The 17,122-nt window shown below is 49.3% G+C and overlaps 1 protein-coding gene across 6 annotated transcripts in view; it reads left to right on the plus strand.

The window, feature by feature from the left end:
* The window catches only part of LRIG1 (leucine rich repeats and immunoglobulin like domains 1), a 92,605-nt gene that overhangs the window by 13,997 nt on the left and 61,486 nt on the right, over window positions 1–17,122 (plus strand). Inside the window, exon 1 of one of the 6 annotated variants that reach the window (XM_036430586.2) lies at window positions 6,477–6,505. The exons of the other annotated variants lie outside the window; for them this stretch is intronic. Within the exon in view, the coding sequence (XP_036286479.1) occupies window positions 6,492–6,505 (14 nt within the window). The 5' untranslated portion in view covers window positions 6,477–6,491. Of the gene's footprint in view, window positions 1–6,476; window positions 6,506–17,122 lie in introns of those variants that run through there. 6 annotated transcript variants of the gene reach the window in all.

Here is a 17,122-nt window from a genome sequence, read left to right on the forward strand (position 1 = left end):
AATGCTGCAAGACTAGCACTGTCTGCCTTCTGTGTTTGACTCGCCTCCCCTGCATGTGTGTGAGCTCCCTGAGGCCCGTGATCGGCCCGTCAGCTCTCCGGTGGCCTGAGTACCTGCTCCCAGCGGTGTCTTCACGGCATCTCGCAGAGCATGTGTCCTCATTGGCGGCTGGGGTGTCAGAACTCATTTTTGGTGTGCCCCTTTGGCGAAGGGGGTGATGGCATATGTCTCTCCATCTGTTGTTTATTGTTTCTGCTAGGTTGTGGTTTGTGTCCCTGCTCCATGTTTCTTTGGTTTCTGGAGCAACTGCGAATATTATATGCCTGGGGATCAGGCAAAGTAAACTATTTATAAACAGTAAAGTATCCTTGGGTTTGGAAAGTGTTTTTCTCAAATGCCTGTGTATTTGGTGGCTTTATTATAATCTTACCCATGAAGCCTTCATTGGAGGACTGAGGCACATTTAAAAGACAGGCGAGTCCCAGGCTGGCCTTGTGTAACCCGCTCACAGACAGCCGTGGCGATAAGGCCTTGGTGTTAACGCTGACCTGACTCAGTGTATTTTTAACTCCAGAACATATAAACAGTTTAGCCTGCTGATGGAGTTTATGCTGCCTGAAATCCTGGACCTGCCTTGGGCCCTGTGAGGTGAATGTGGTCCTGGGAGACTGCTATGGCAAGTGACCCCTTGCCCCCACCTTTCATTTAAAAAGGGACCACCGCAGAGATAGGTGAGAGGAAGAGCAGTGAAACTCATCAGCGATTCTGCATGGTAAACTGATGTTCACTTTTTCCTCAGCACGATTTCTGTTTGTTATGCAGACTTTAAGGGGAATGGAGAGCTTTTTACTCACATCTGTTCTGCTTCCCTTTTAGCTACAGGGGTCATTGCAGAGTCACTAGTTGGACACATGCCTCCCATTTCCCAAGCTCTGGCTGCCCCACCACCTCACCACCTTCATCCTTCCTTCCTGGCTGGCTCCGTGTGCCCTGGCCATCGTGCGGGCCCTTTTTCTAGGTGCTTATAACTCTGTGCAGGTCATGTGTCCCTTACATCCTGGCCTCTGCCTGAAGCAGTGCTCTTCCTCTGCGCCCTGCAGACTTCTACTCATCCCCCTTCAAGGTCTCTTCCCCTGGAACCTGTGCTGACCTTCCTGGGTTAGATTCTTGCCCGAGGACTGCAGTCCTTCATAGAAGTTTCATATGTTGTTTGGTTACTGTCTGTTGCCTGGTTAGTATGTAAGCTCCCTGAAGGCAGGGACTGGCTTTGTTTTATGATCCACCATTGTATTCCCAGAAGCTAGCACAAAGCCCAGGAACCTTCTTTGCCAGTACAGATACCGAAGTAGATAGAACTATGGGTATTCATTCTGTGTGTTCCTATAAATCCTATAGAAGTACCTTTCCACGACATCTTGAATAATTCGGACCTCCCCAGGCTCACCTGTTTGAAATTTCCTAAATATGCCTCGTCTGTTTGATAGTTTCCTGTACTCCCCACCAAATACTAGTGTCGAGAAAGGCAGAGAAGAATGGAAAGGCAGGAAGAAGCAGCAAATAGAATGGGTGGCCTTTTTAGTCCCTGTGTTGTGGGGAGGTGGCTTTTAAATCCTGCATCCAAGTATTGTATTGTAACTGACTCTCCTTTCCAGCTGAAGCACGTGACCTGTGTCCCACAGGGTCCAGCATCGCTTCCCTTCTGGACCGCGGAGGCCGTCCCTGGCAGGTGGGCGGCCGGCACTCTCCTCTGCGCTGTGTTTGGTGGGGGGAGCCCACGGTGCGTTTCCCAACTGCGATGTGGCTCTCATCTGCTCTCTGCTGGAGCCGTGTTTGGAGTCTGCTTTTCAGAGTTGACACTGCAGGGGAGAGTTGCTTCTTGCACAGACTGAGGCTGTCTAGACACCCTTCCCTTGTGGTTATTCCGCTCAGTTTATGCTGAGCTCTGGCCAGGCAGCTGGTTTGGGTTGCTTGGCTCTTCGTTATTTTGCTTAGTCCTCTACTTTGACAAGAAGGGTGACCAGGCACGGTTGTTTTTCTCCCTCTACGCTGGCAGAGCAAGCTGTAAGAACACTAAGGGCAGGTTACCATGCCCACGGTGGTGCCGTCCCAACTAGCAGCTTAGATTCACAGAAACTTCCACAGCAGAGACTTTGGGCAGATGATTTCCAAACCTGGCTCCTTTTGGCGTGGACTTGAGGCATAGAGCTCACGTGTGGGCAGTCTCCTGGAGATGCTGGCGAGAGGCAGTGGGAAGGCAGCCTTCTGCCCCAGGAGCTCTGCCTCCTGGTGTTTTGATGGTGTTGAGGTCTTGGGCTGTGTTCTGTGGGGAGACCCTCTCTTGTGTACCCAGAAAGCTGTGGTGGTTGAGGAGGTTGACTTTATGTTTAAAGGGGTTTTGCGTTGTTGACCTGTTTGCCTAGTAACTATGCCTTTATTTTAATTACTTTTAAATTTCTGGTAGACATGTTGATTGAATAAAAAGGAAACTACAAAAGAAGAAAGAATAATTGATCTCATTATTCAGTGATAAACATTACTTTGTTGTGTAAATTTCCAGTAATGTCTGTCGTTGAATTAATATTATTTCGAGTTAATATTGTTTAAACAAAATTAGGGTTGCTGTTCATTTGTAATTTTGCTCGTAAAAGTTTTTAATTGAGGCATAATTAATATACGACATTATATTAGTTTTAGTTATACAAGATAATATCTGCTTTTTTATAAACTATTAAAGCATGAGTATTTTCTTAAACTTTAAACATTTTTTAAAAATACAGTGTATGTCATAATCAAACTTCCTCTGATCCTGGGCATTTAGGTTTTTATAAACTGAGGTAAATATCCTTATACATATATGTTTATACATTTATTTCCTTAGGAGGAGTTACTGAATCCACATTGCTTTGGGTATGCAAATTCTTAAGATTTGACACCACTGCTCCTAAGGGGCCACTAATTTCTGTTTAAATTGTGCCCATTTCCTCCACACCCTCACAAACATCAGATCCTTTCCCCCCCCCCTGTAACCGTACACCAATTTAATACATGAAAATTGCATTGAATTATTTTAATCTGCACTTCATTTTTAAATTTATTTTTCTGATGCTTAGTTAGGCACATAAATTATCTTAGTGCCCTTAACTGTGAACTTTGGGCTTAAACACAAATATGTATCCCTAATTCACCAACCGGAGCTGGCCTGTGTGCCCGAGCCCCCTGCCTGCAGCTGGTCGGCATCAGAGCTGATGAGCGTGGCGGAGAACCCCTCAGGAACAGCTTCCAGCAAATGGGAATTACTTTAATACAAATTGATGTGGTTTTTCTGTCAAACCTACTTGGAACATAAACAGAGTTGGACTGGAAGCTGCTTCCCTTCTAAGAAGGAGTGTGTTTGGAATGTGGCTTTCAGCAAAGTAAACAGGGTCTTGAAAGTAAGTTGTCATTGTGTGGGTCTGATCGGGAAAGTAAGAGTAGTGAACTGTCCAGGCTTGGTCCCACTGCCTCAGGCCTTCCTTCCTCTGCCTTCCTGCCTGCCGCAAGGCTGCTCCTTCCTAGAAAGGTTTTCACATTGAGGATGAACTTGGGGTGGAAATAGTTAAAGGGAAAGAAGTGCCCAGTCAATTTCTGTGGCAAGATAAACATTTTAATCTTAACCTCTCTGCCACAGAGGAATATCAAAAACATCTTGTGAAATACTTAACTCTGTGTTTGTGTGTGGACTTGTACAGACTGTCTGATCTCTGCATCTTGGAATTCTGTGTCAGTTGCAAGGTGGTTCCCCACCCTGAGGACAATGTCAGCTTTATTAAATGGTTCGCAGCCCCCCTCCCCTCAAGGCAAAACAATGCTTTTAATGTTCTGATTATATATTAACGAACAACCAGGCCAAGGGACACTTGCCAAGAAAGCTACAAAGTGAGAAAGCCACCAATATCAGAGTGAACTTTGCACTCCGAAAGTGTGAATGATGTTGGGTAAAAGAAGTTTATTGCATAAGGGGAGCAGCTGGAATCCCTTTGATGTCAGTTAGCATCCTGGCCTGGCCCCATAGACCTTAGGACTTCCCAGGTAGCTTCCTCTTTGCTGGTGAAGGTAGCACCTGATACCTGGGTGGGGGGAGGGGTGGGGATGCACCTGCTCTGGTCCAGGAAGAACCAACATGTCTGTGGGGGAAGGTGGGGTGCATTGGCCAGTTATACCTGCTTTTGATCCACCTCAGCCAATTTAATCTAAAAGGAAAACCATCCTTTCAATTTTTCCTCAGAAGGGACTTTTCCAGAAATAGTTTGCTATTCTAAAATCTGCCTGCCCAACCACAGAAAGGGGTTAGATCTTAATCAGTTAGCCCTTACCCTTAATGTAACTAATTTATTCTCTCCCCGTTGTGGTGACATTGCCGCCTGCTTTTTGGCTTGTTCTTAATTTTTGAATGGCTAGCCATTGGGAACCCTGCTTTCCACAGCCTTATTCAATAATCACTCAAAAGAAGAAAAAACTGCTCTTTTGAAATCCTGAGCATTTTGTTTTCTGCAAGAGGATCCACTCCAGCTGAGTTTTCTCCGGTGGATGGGTTGGTGGGCAGAGCGAGTGGAGGAGTTAGGAAGCCTGAAGGAGTGCGTTGCCAGCGTTTTTGAAGGTGGAATCATGGCTTTAGCATCCAAAATGTGTGTATTTTGCCTGCTTTCCACTTCATTTATCTATTATACTAGCAGTCAGAGAAAAAAGGTTATTTTTTCTCACATAGAGAAAACATTGATTGGTTGCCTCCTGCAGTCGCTCCAACTGGGGCTGGGATCCAGCCTGCCACCCAGGCATGTGCCCTTGACTGAGAACTGAACCCACAACCCACAGTGCTCGGGCCGACACCAGGCGACATGGGCCAGGCTTGCCTGTGTTTTTATTATATCCATCCTAGTGAGTGTAGCGTGGTATCTCTTTATGGCTTTTTATTTGAATTCCCCTAATGACTTGTGATGCTTTTGTGTTTGTTGGCCATTTATATGTCTTTAGAGAGAAATGTCTAAGCCGTTTCTTTGCTCATTTTTTAATCGGGCCCTTTGTCCTTTTATTGAGTTATATGCAGAGCATGTTTTGAAAAGAGGTAGGTAGTACAGTTTTCAGAGGTTTGGGGTTTTGCCCAGGTAGAGACACTTTTCTCTGCCTTGCCTTGTTTAGGTACACAGAATTGTATTTTTAAGATTTTTAGGACTTTTAAGATTCCCAGGTTGAAATATAATAGGCAGTGCTTGCCTGGTTTCTTTGGTTGGTTGTCTCCCTGTTTGTAACCCCATGCGAAGGAGGAGATGCTGCAGAAGAGAACATGGTTGTTCTTGTGGTGATGGTCTCTTATACCTTAAGGAAGGACGGTTGCTGTGCACAGACATTCACAGCCAGGCCTACCTCCAGGGCAAAGCCTGCCTTTGCCGCTGAGAGGCTGCTATAAATGAGGCAGAAATGCAGTACTGAGGCTGTCAGCCCAGGCCTGGTGATTGCTCTAGACAGGTTTACAATAGGAGGTGTGAAGTGTTTGGTGGAGACCGGAAGCAGGGTGGGAGGCTGGGGGAGGGGAGACACATTGAACTTGGCTGCTTCAGGGTGTGGGCTGTTACAGCTAATGGAAAAGTATCGCCCTGGTGGCTTTTAGTGGGCAAGGAAGCTGAGCCTTGCAGTGGTTTTCTTCACAGCCAGAAACCAGAGGGAGCGAGGCCCGCTGAGCATCCAGAACCCTGGGCCTGGTGTGGAGGGACAGACCTGCTGCTTCTGTTTCTGTTTCTTGCTCTGTGGTCCCATTCTCGATGAGCTAAGTGGATGGAGGCAGGGATTCTGAGTGGTGGGTGCTTGGGAGAGGCCTGCAGGTGCACTCTTGCCGATTTAGAGTGGGCGCAGGCAAACCTCTCGGCACATGAAGCAGCAACTAGCAGGTGGCTCTCTGTTAGTCCTCACAGCAACCGGTAGGCATTTTTCACTCCTCATGGCCAGGGAGCTGCGTTTGTGGGGCCAGAACCTGGGAGTCTGAATGCTCATCAGCTCCAGGGGGCACTGCTTTGGAGGCATAAGTGTGAGGCCCACAGCCCCGGACAGAGGACTGCTGTACGCTCAGCTCTAAGTGCTGTGGCTCCAAGTCCCTGTTCCCCTGCCTCCCACCGTCCTCTGTGGCCGCCTGGTAGCAGGGCTTTCTGTCTAGGGTGACGCAGGACGGGGTCTTCCTCTGCCAGCCGCGCCTTTCCCTCCCCCAGGACCTTTGCCTGTGCTCTTGGCCTGGGCCTCTCCGTTGTGACTTTATCCTTCCGGCTGCCGGTTAAACATTCCTCCCAGGGCTTTTCCCAGGGCACCAAGGCAGTGCTTGGTCTCTGCCTTCTTCCAGGCGAGGCTTGGGGACACACTGTAGTTCCTGGCTCAGCGTCTTCTCCCCTTCCTGCTGTAACGTTGGTGAGAGCAGAGATACCTATTGCAGTGTGGTCCTGGATAGAGTCCCACGCCACTCCTGGCACATGGGAGGTGTTCAGTAAGCATTTTGTATTCATTAATTTCCTTTCTGTTGTGTTGTGCTATCCCAGGCTCTGTCCCTGTGTCCCTGATACATCTGTCCACACACCTGTAGAAACAACCACAGGTTGGCCATCTAAATGGCTGCCCTTCTGGGACCGCTTATTTTCCACTCCATGGGGATTAATTAGATGCTTTTTAAAATCCTCACCCCAGAATATTTTCTCCATTGATTTTCAGAGAGAGTGGAAAGAAGAGGGAGGGGGAGAGAATGTGGGAGGGCGAGAGAGATCCATGGATTGGGGCAAACCTGCAACCTTGGTATGTGACCTTGACTGGAGTCGAACCTGAGACCTTTGGTGAGCAGGCTAACGCTCTAACCACTGAACACACCAGCCAGGGCTAGATGTCCTTTAAGGGCCAGTTGCACACACTGAGATTAGTTGTTTATTAAAAAACAAAAATGGACCCATTTGCATTTATTTTAAATTGCAACTTCCAGAAAGCTCTGCCAATGGCGAGATAAGAAGGTGCGGCGATGGTGGAGGTGATAGGGTCTTCCTTGAGATGTGTGGTGGTTAATGTGTAACCTCTTTAATGAGGCTTCTATCTCGGGTTCATAAACCGTGCTGTGGAGCATGTGTTTGTAGTAAGTCCGTAGCTTTGCAGATAACTCATACCCCAAGGTTTAATTTCCTTTGGTTGAAAACAAGTGCCACCACCAACTGGTAATCCTTCTATCTTGGAACAGGTTGGACACACCCAAATAGTGGCTGGAGAAGCCTTCCTTAGATTCCCTCTACCTTAGCCCACTCTCAGCACGTACACAGTTTTAGAGAGTGAGCGTTAAGTGAGATAAAGAAAGAGATGGGGCCTGGCCAGTGTGGCTCGGCTGGTTGGAGGGTCATCCCATGTATGGAAAGGTTGTGGATTCAATTCCAGGTCAGAGCACATACCTAGGTTGTGGGTTCAATGTCTCCCTCTCCCTCCCTACCTCCCTTCTTCCCTCTCTCTTAAAAGTAATAAGCATATCTTCTATTGAGGGGAGAGGGAGGGAGGGAGGGAGGGAGGGAGGGAGGAAGGAAAGAAGGAAAGAAAGAAGAGGTGGAGAGTGGAAGGCTGGCGTGGAGAGGAGGAGAGGCCTGTCTCCCTCACGTGGACAGGATGATCAGGACTGGGGTCTGACAGCCGGCCTCTTGGGTGAGCGCTGCTTCAACGGTACCTACTGCTCCTCTGTGCGTGGGTGTCTTGGGGATTGTCCCCTTGGAGGGGCCGGATTAGAAATGAGAGCGCATGACTGCAATAAAAGCTGAGCAGCAAACGAGGGGGATTTTGCCGTCCTAGAATTGCCTACCTGCTCCATAGGAGAGGAAAAGAATTGCTGGAATTTGGATAACAAAACCCAGCGGCTAGGTGACTCCCTAGAGGTGTATCTCCCTTCACGAATAACATTGGGAAGTGCTATCTGCCCCTTATGGCAACAGAAGCCATCAGTTAAATAAACCAGCTGTTAAGTAAGAGCAAGAACAGGAGTGTTTGCACAAACCACCTTTAAATTTTCTGATCCTCGTTGAATGTCAGTTGGTTTGTGAATTATTAACTTAAGTGTGCGTGAGGAAATACTGGTGCTTAAGTGCCGTGTATATTTTTATGTAAGAAAAAAAATAAGACCAGCCACACCCTCAGCTGCTGCCATTTCACTCAGCAAGCATATTTAAAGCAGAGGTCGGAATGCTGGCCCCTCGGCCACATGTGCACCATCTATCACAGCTCACCCGTGCCTCTGCGTGCTGCCGAGGGAGGCCGGCAAGTGATTTGCACTCGGCCTGCTGGCAGGTACACGTATGAGATCCTCACTGAGCTGATGGAGTGTCCGGGGCTGCATGAGGGTTTGGTAGGGCTGCCTGTCTCGTTGGGAAGAGTCAGGTCAGCATCCTGGGGTTAGTGAGCACAGGAGGCTGGCTTAGGAGTCTGTCTCATGTCACTTCTCTTCAGCTTTGCCAGAGGGCTTTGAGGTGGGTCCTTTAATTTGTCACTGGAGAGAGGCCCATCTTTTTTTCTGTCTTGATTTCCTTGGCATGAAATTTTCTGATTTCATGCCAAGGCACTGCAGGGTGTGCCCTTGGAAGAAGTTAACACAGCCCCCTGAGGGCTGCATTTCGGCACCCATGGCACCCATGGCGGGAGGGATTGGGGATGGAGTGATGGCGAGCGTCTGGAATCCACTGGGGCCCCTGCTTTACTCTGACCTCTCAGGACTTGCCTGGGGAGGGGGATTGAGCAGCAGCCTTTATTTGGAGGGAGGGACAGGCTGAGGGAGGGAGACTCCATAAAGGATGAGGAGGAGGGAGGGAGTTTAGAAGTAGAATAGCAGGTCTTCCTCTGAGCTGGGCTCATCCTGGGAGAATAAGTCGCACTTGGAAATGCCTGGGCGAGGTGCTAGGGGCTCCGTTACTTGACTGCGCTGTCTGAGCTTTGCTCATTCCTGGGGCAGGCAGCGTTTGTGCCATGGGACGGGCTGGACGGGCGAGAGCAGCCGCCTTAGTTCCTTCCCCATCTTGTCCTCTGGTGCAGTGCCACCTGATACTGGCAGCTCTGCATTTCATGGGCGACTTATTCTCAGGCTGCCGGGATTATTGCTGATTTAGACCGGGGCCCCACAACCAGCCTCCTCCATGGCAATGGGAGAAAGGAAATCCAGGCTGTAAATAATTCAGTTTTGGGACTTTGTAGTGGCAAATTATGTGAATGAGTGGACTCAAAGTGCCTGGTTTATAGCATTGTGAATACCCAGGCCTTAGATAAATATTGACACCAGCAGGGTGACAGGCCTACCATTTGTGGCATTCCCCTGGGAATAAAAGAGCTTTTCTGAGGTGCTGTGACCTTACAAACCACTCTGGCGAGTTTGTGCAGGTGCCTCCCTGGTAGCTCTTTGGCTTGAGAGTGGGCGGGTTTCTCTTTGTGCTTGTGCAAGCTCCAGCCTCACTGAAGCCGAACCTGCTTTGGCATATCGATCTGGTTCCGTTTGCCGCGAGTGAATTTAGTTGCCAGCACAGTTTTGCAGAGTCATGCTTGTGTGGTCATGCAGACCAGCGCTGGGATTGTAGCGACTTTGTTTGCTCCAACAGCCATTTGGAGCCAAAGTGTGGGGAGTGGGAGAAAGGAAAGCCAGCGTGGGGGTTCGAGCACACCGGGCCCCACTGAGCCATACTTCAATCCCCTATAGCTCTGGGCTCAGAATTCGTCCGCTCTCTAATTGAGGAGGGTTTAAGATGCAAGTTTTGTTAAGTACGAAGTATGAGGAGCAAGACTCCAAGGTAGTGTGCAATAAGGCAGAAGTCCTGATGCAGTAACTCGATTCGGGCAAACTGAAAGGAGACTTTAACCAAAAGGAACACTGGTGGGAGCTGGGGAGGGGTGTGTGTTCATCAGATAACAAGTGTTAGGCAAAGAAGTGCTAGCTCTTTATAGGGGAGCTGCCTTGACGTAGCTGAGCTCATCTGATGTCTAAGGTTTGGTGTGGCCCAGGGGCCTTGATTTCCTGCTCAGGCTGGCACTGAGTGGCTCTCGTCTCTCCCAGCACACGGAGAGCTGTCGCATATCTACACGCCACATGGTGCTTCTGCAGCCTATAACTAGGACTCCAAAAGGAGTCACTTATGTTGTTTTATAGATATTTTATTAAACTCCTTCTGGTGATTTACTTTAAAACCAGACTGACAGCCCATAGGCACCTGTACTCATTATTTGGTTAAGGTATAGTTTAGAAAGTGGGATTACTGCTGGGATCCACCCTTTAAGTCATATCTTTGGGAGTAAATGACCTGGAACTTCAAACTGTCAAGAGATGGCTGTGTGTGTGTGTGTGTGTGTGTGTGTGTGTGTGTGTGTGTGTGAAAGAGAGAGAGAGAGAGATAGAGAGAGAGAGAGAGAGGGAGAGAGAGAGAGAGAAAGAGGGAGGGAGAGAGGAATGAGCTCTTGGCTTTGGGATGCCCTGGCCTGGATGAAGGCAGTGAACTATGTGGTATATTGTTGCTTACCGGTAATCATTTTCACGGCCAGTTATCCATTTGATGAGTAACATTTTCATAATGTCCAAGAACAGAGGACACATGCCTGGTGCTCACAGCCTCAGTGAAAAGGAAGTCCCATGTTGTAATGACGGAGAGCAGCCCGTGTAAGGTGACGCCTGCGGAGACTGCGTGTTACACCCTGACTTAGTATCTTCCGGTCACTCCCACACCCTGACTTAGTATCTTCCGGTCACTCCCACAACCCGAGAGGTCACTGTGGCCCGAGAAAACGGTGGGATGAACTTTTAAGTTGACAGCGTTTCATGACGTCTTAGTCGCTTGGCTTCAGGGATGTTCCATGGCACATAAACTTTAAAAACCTGATGGAAAAGTTAACAGAACGAGATCCCACATCGATAAACTAGTGAATCAAGCCAGCAGACTAACTGTTAACCAGAAGGCTGACCATCTAAAACTGCACATTTTCTTTTTCTGATCGTCCACTTGAGGATAACATTTACTGATTTGAGAGAGAGAGAGAAAAAAATTGACTGGCTGCCTTCTGTACGTGCCATGGGTGTGTGCCCTGACCTAGAATCGAACTCACAACCTTATGTTGCATAGGAAGACGCTCAATCTACCGAATCACCCTGCCAGGCAGAGTACGAGTAAATCTTCATTTTCAAGTGTTGAAGTAGCTGATAAAGAAAGGGAGGGTAAACTTAGGAGATAATATGTATCTTTAACGTTTGAAACCCAGAAGATGGTATTGAAAACCTAGAAGAGAAGACAGTGTTGAAATGTCTGACAGTGTTTGAAGCAGTCTTGCCCTTAATCCGTTTGTAATGCAGAGGGTCGTGGCAAATGCAAGGACACCTGGGCTTGTGTGTGAGCTTCATAGGTTCCTGATGCCTGGGCTGTGCACAGGCACAGGTGTTAGAGAAGGGAGTGGGTGTGACTTCAGTCTGAGAAATGAAAGATCCCTGTGAGTGCTGGAAGCTGACAGGGCCTCCAGCCACACCTGGAGGACCCTGGGCTCCCCAGAGAGGATCTTCCTTTCCAGTAGCTCTCCCCAGGGAAGGGAGTTAAACATTGTGTCAGTTGTCCCTTCAACTCTTTCCGTGTGGGTGTGGGAGGAAAGAGGTGCTGATAACACTAAGGTAAGCTGTTGTTTGTACAGATGTATTTGCTTAAAAAAAAACAAAACACTTTCATTTCCTTCTTCCTAATGTATTGCTCCTTTGTAACCCAAAGTATTGCCTAAAATTGCCCTCTAAACAGGTGCTTTACCAACAACAAACTAGGATGACTAAACCTTGAGCTAACATTTAAAAAAAACCTTTTGGTACACATTTCTGTAACTTGAGGTCTGCGTACTATTATTTTCATTAATTGGATTATATTAGAGTCTGAATTGTCAGAAATGAGGGTTAAAAAAGCAACAAAATGTCTTGATTCTTCCCCGGTTCTGGGGACCCACCAGACGAGAGTGTGTTTAGAATGGCGTGTAACGACTTGGGGTGTTTGTTCTGAATATTTACTGTGTGTCTTTTGTGCTCAGGGGAGTAATACGCAATTGGAGGTTTCATTTCTGAGGAATCTAGCATCAGTGATGTAGTTTCCTTACTTATCCTTTTATTCCAGTGAAATTCCTGCTTTACCTTCTGCCAGAAAGACAGACTTGGGGTGTGGCCATCAGAACATTTTATGGGGCCATTGTTAAAATATGTATTTTCTCTTTAAAAAAATATTTTCATTTATTTCAGAGAGGAAGAGAGAGAGAGAGAGAGAGAGAGAGAGAGAGAGAGAGAGAGAGAGAGAGAGAGAGAGAGAGAGAAAGAGAGAGAGAGAGAGAGAGAGATAAAAACATCAGTGATGAGAGAGAATCATTGGTCGGCTGCTTCAGAGAGAGAGAGAGAGAGAGAGAGAGAGAGAGAGAGAGAGAGAGAGAGAAACGTCAGTGATGAGAGAGAATCATTGGTCGGCTGCTTCCTGCACGCCCACTACTGGGAATAGAGCCTGTAACCCAGGCATGTGCCCCTGACCAGAATTGAACCCGGGACCCTTTGGTCCTCAGGCCGATGCTCTATCCACTGAGCCAAACCAGCTAGAAAATACGTATTTTCTTCCCTGATGGCGACGTTCCCCTCAGGGCTTTAGGTGGGGGCACGTGTGTGTGAAATCAGTGTGCAGGCAAAAGCGTTTCAGTGGCGTGCAGGGAATTGACCACTGCATTCTGCTGGTTGGCAATTGTGCCAGTTTTGAAACACATTCTGGTGGGTGACACATTTGGTCAAGAGATGTTCATAAGACATTGCTAGTTTGCAGCTTTAATATGTAACCCCAAAGTTAATGAATTTTAAAGCTGCATCATGCTTTTAATAAACACCCTTTATTTACAGGGGTGGTTTTACAGGACGCTCATTCCACAATGACATTTGTGGGGCAGAGGGTGCAGGTGGAGGTGTTGGGAAAGCAAACATCATTCTGTGACCAGAGGGGCACTGGTGGACCTTACAACGCACCTGGTGTACCCAGGATTCAAAATGTATCCACTAGATTACTGTGTCCTCACTTGCTCGCTGCCCTTTGCCCGGCTGTTTTACCTGTTAAGAAGCAAGCGACTCAGTTCCTGCTTCAGTAGAGCAAGGTTCCAGTTAGGAGACTCCTCCTCCATCCTGTCCGTGAGGAAACTCCAGCCTCGGAGTGTCCCCAGAGGTGAGCACAGGGGCACAGTCTGCCCCTGGAGGTCAGGACTGATAAGCCCTCTGCTCTCCCCTGAGCTCCTGGTGCCTCGGAATGTTGATTGACGGACAGGGAGGGAGGCCTGGCTCCCAGCTCCGCCTGCACTCTGTCCCACAGATGCCTGGCTCTGAGTCAAGTGGGATTGTGCTGGCTGTGTCTGCGTGGTGAGGGGGCCTGTGGAGGTGATGAGTTGGAAAGTCCTGTAGAGTTTGAGGACTCTGAAAGGGCAGGTTTGTGACCTCTCCAGAGATGATAACTAGAGAATAGGGGACCAGACTGCTGACCCCTCTCTTCTCCCCTGCTCCTTCCCTGTGGCCAGACCACCTGGTGGCTGTAGGCGTGTCTTCCCTGCTGGGTAGTCATGGTGGTGGCCCCATGTGGCAGCTCTGGGAGGGTCAGCCTGTGGCCAGCCACTATTCCGTGTAGACCATCCCCTTTGTGGAGGACCTGCCCCCTGCAGAGTTGGTGGGGCTCCAGTGCCTCCTCCTAATTTAATTAAATCATCTTTAGGGGTTAATGGCGCACGTACCGTATCATCTTTAACAAGAGACTGTTATGGGAGATTTGTGGGCTCCCCCTTGGACCCCCCAACAACTAAGCATGAAAGTGCTTAAATAACAAAATCACATCACACCCAATTACTTTTCTGTCTTTAGCCCAAATCTTACTTTCGTAGGAAAAACATCTAGAATCTCCTGTTTTAGGGATATTCTGGAAAGCAAATGTTGATTGCTTTCAGTGGTGGTGGGCCTCTGACTTACAAATTGGCAGTAGTTGGACAAGAGCACATTCTGCTTCTGTGGACATCAACCTCCACGGCCTGGAGATGAACATTCACGAGGGCCCTGGCACGGAGGTTTGCGAAGGTTTGTGTAACCCCTGATTCCTGGCAGGCCTGCATGTGACCGGTGCGTGTCTCCCTGCTGCCCTGAAACTGCTCATGTCTGTGTGTCTTGCCCTCTCCTTTTAGGAGGTCCTGCCTTCTTGGCTTTTTTTTTTTTTTTTTAAGGTTCATACCCTTGGCGCCCTTTTTAATATTTCTGGTACTCTTCCTCAAAACCGTGTTCTTCTCCCAGTCTTCTTCCAGGTTTTATTTAATAGCTAAGGTTTTGTGTTTTTCTGATAAACCTTTCTTATCACAACTGACTTTTCCTGCTCTGACGCCATCTGCACTCTGGTGTCCATAGTGGGGGTGATACCCTCAGATGCCCCCCGGGACCGGCAGGTGCTGAGCTGAGGGGAGAGGGCCATGTGGGCAGCACAGCCCGCCCTGGGGGACTTGGGAACCAAAGGGTTGCTGCTGTCAGGAGTGTTCGCCCAGTGGTTGTTTCAAGGGAAACTGAAACTGTTTTGTGTGTGAAAACCTTTGGTTTCTCCAAACACTAACAAACTGTTTTCCTTGACACCCAGCCTTGGCGGAAGAGCCTCCAGTAGGTAGCCGCTGTCTGCCACCCCCAGAGGCCTGCCACCCCCAGAGGCCTGCCACCCCAGAGGCCTGCCACCCCTGAGGCCTGCCATCCCAGAGACCTGCCACCCCCAGAGGCCTGCCACCCCAGAGGCCTGCCATCCCAGAGACCTGCCACCCCCAGAGGCCTGCCACCCCAGAGGCCTGCCACCCCCAGAGGCCTGCCACCCCAGAGGCCTGCCACCCCAGAGACCTGCCACCCCCAAAGGCCTGCCACCCCAGAGGCCTGCCACCCCAGAGGCTGCCACCCCAGAGGCCTGCCACCCCAGAGACCTGCCACCCCAGAGGCCTGCCACCCCAGAGACCTGCCACCCCAGAGGCCTGCCACCCCAGAGGCTGCCACCCCAGAGGCCTGCCACCCCAGAGACCTGCCACCCCAGAGGCCTGCCACCCCAGAGGACTCCACCCCAGAGGCCTGCCATCCCAGAGACCTGCCACCCCCAGAGGCCTGCCACCCCAGAGGCCTGCCACCCCAGAGGCTGCCACCCCAGAGGCCTGCCACCCCTGAGGCCTGCCACCCCAGAGACCTGCCACCCCAGAGACCTGCCACCCCAGAGGACTCCACCCCAGAGGCCTGCCACCCCCAGAGGCCTGCCACCCCAGAGGACTCCACCCCAGAGGCCTGCCACCCCAGAGGCCTGCCACGCAGGGGCCTTTGGCCGTCGTTGTTTGGTCCAGAGTCTCACCTGGCCAGTAGGTTGTAAACTCCTTCAGGCTATGGGCTAGATCTTATCCTGATTTGTATCAGATCTTAGCACAGTAGACATTGTAGAAAACACTCAGTTACTGTTTGTTGAATTTGTCCTCTATTGGGTGCTAAGGGACAAAACTCAGACCTGTATTCAAACGAGCCACGGGCCGGGGTGAGGTGTGTGCCTGGCCAAGGTGGAGGGGCTCCTCAGTTGTCTTCAGCGTCAGAATTCAGAAGCCACCCCGGTTTCCATCGCGGCTTTAGCTGACTTTAAGAGTAAAAGTCACTGGAGCCTCTGGGGTCCTTACATGGCTGGTGTGTAGCATCTCTTTGGACTCATTTGCATACCTCCTTTACAGAGAGAACTATCTAGGTAACATTTTCAAAGAATGAAGTAACTGTGATTCATTACTGATTTTCTTAAATATAATTGTCCCGAAGCTTACGAGATGAGCTGTATGTATCGTATCAGGTTAGTAGCTCAGTGATTTTTGTCTTTAATCCTTTGCAGAAAGTGTTTCTTTTCCCGAGTCTCAGTAGGGTGTCTTGCTGAGCTCACTGCACATTCCAGACCTCCTCCTGGTGGGAATTCTGGAGCGAGGAGGCCAGGGGGGTGGTTCTAGTTTAAGGTGCAGTTTCATTCTAAATGTGAGCCTTTAACCGTTCGTACGCCACAAGCGTCTATAGACTCCAGCGGTGGACTTTTTAAAATTAAACTCAGAATATCGTGGCAGTTAACCGGTTAATGTGTATTATCAGGCTATTTAGTAGTGGCACTTGGTTAATGAGGGGAAATATCACAGTATAAAAGACGAGGGCATCTGATATTCTAGATTTTAAATAAATCTCTTACTCTCATACAACCTTATAATGGGGCCTGGGGAACACGATGTGGTGATCTCAGTGGGCCTAGATGTGCACTGTACGTAACTCCTTAGAGGGGGAAAATGCAGCAGAAACAGCCTTCGGAGCGTAAGGGATTGAAGGACTTACAAAGCTGCATGCTCTCCTCGCTCGCTCGGAGCCCTGACATTTGAAAGCACTGCCTTCTGTCCTAGGAATGCAGGTGACTCCTTTAAAATGGCGGCTGAGATGCATTTCCTGAGGGTAAGGAGCAATGCCCACCGGAGACCAGTTTCTCGAGAATCACAGGCTTGTGGCGAGGCCTGGGCCTCAGTGGTGCACTATAGTTGGGTCATTGGATTGCACCTGAAAGCTTAAACTTTGCGAAGTGCGGTGCCGGTCAGGAGTCCAGACAAGGTTGAGTAATGGGACATGGCCTGCCCTGGACACCAAAATGAGTATGCAAACCTCCTCCTTCCTCAGGGAGTGCTGGCCACAAAGTGAGGACCAGTTCCTTCCACGGTGAATTATGATTCCTATTAATGTTGAAATGCAACCAGGGCTGTGCTGCGCTTCCCCAGAGAGGTTGTCTGCACTCAGTGATCTGTGAGCAGTGCCTGCGTGAGGACAGGGCAAGTTATGTTGTCCAGGGATGCGGGCCCCTCCCTCACCGGACCCACTCCGCACAGATGGACCCACTCCGCACAGACGGAACCTTCCATCCCTCGGCTTCCCAGGAGCCAATTAATTATCCTTGTCAGCCAGTTTCTTCAGTGGTTCTGGGTATAGGAAGGTACTGGTCAGATTCTGCAAATACTGAGGAAGCCTCCAGAGTTACTCAGGGGCCTCTGTTTCAAGAGTGTCTTCCTGGTGGAA

Source organism: Pipistrellus kuhlii, unplaced genomic scaffold, assembly GCF_014108245.1.
Source record: "Pipistrellus kuhlii isolate mPipKuh1 unplaced genomic scaffold, mPipKuh1.p scaffold_m20_p_11, whole genome shotgun sequence".
Taxonomy (NCBI): domain Eukaryota; kingdom Metazoa; phylum Chordata; class Mammalia; order Chiroptera; family Vespertilionidae; genus Pipistrellus; species Pipistrellus kuhlii.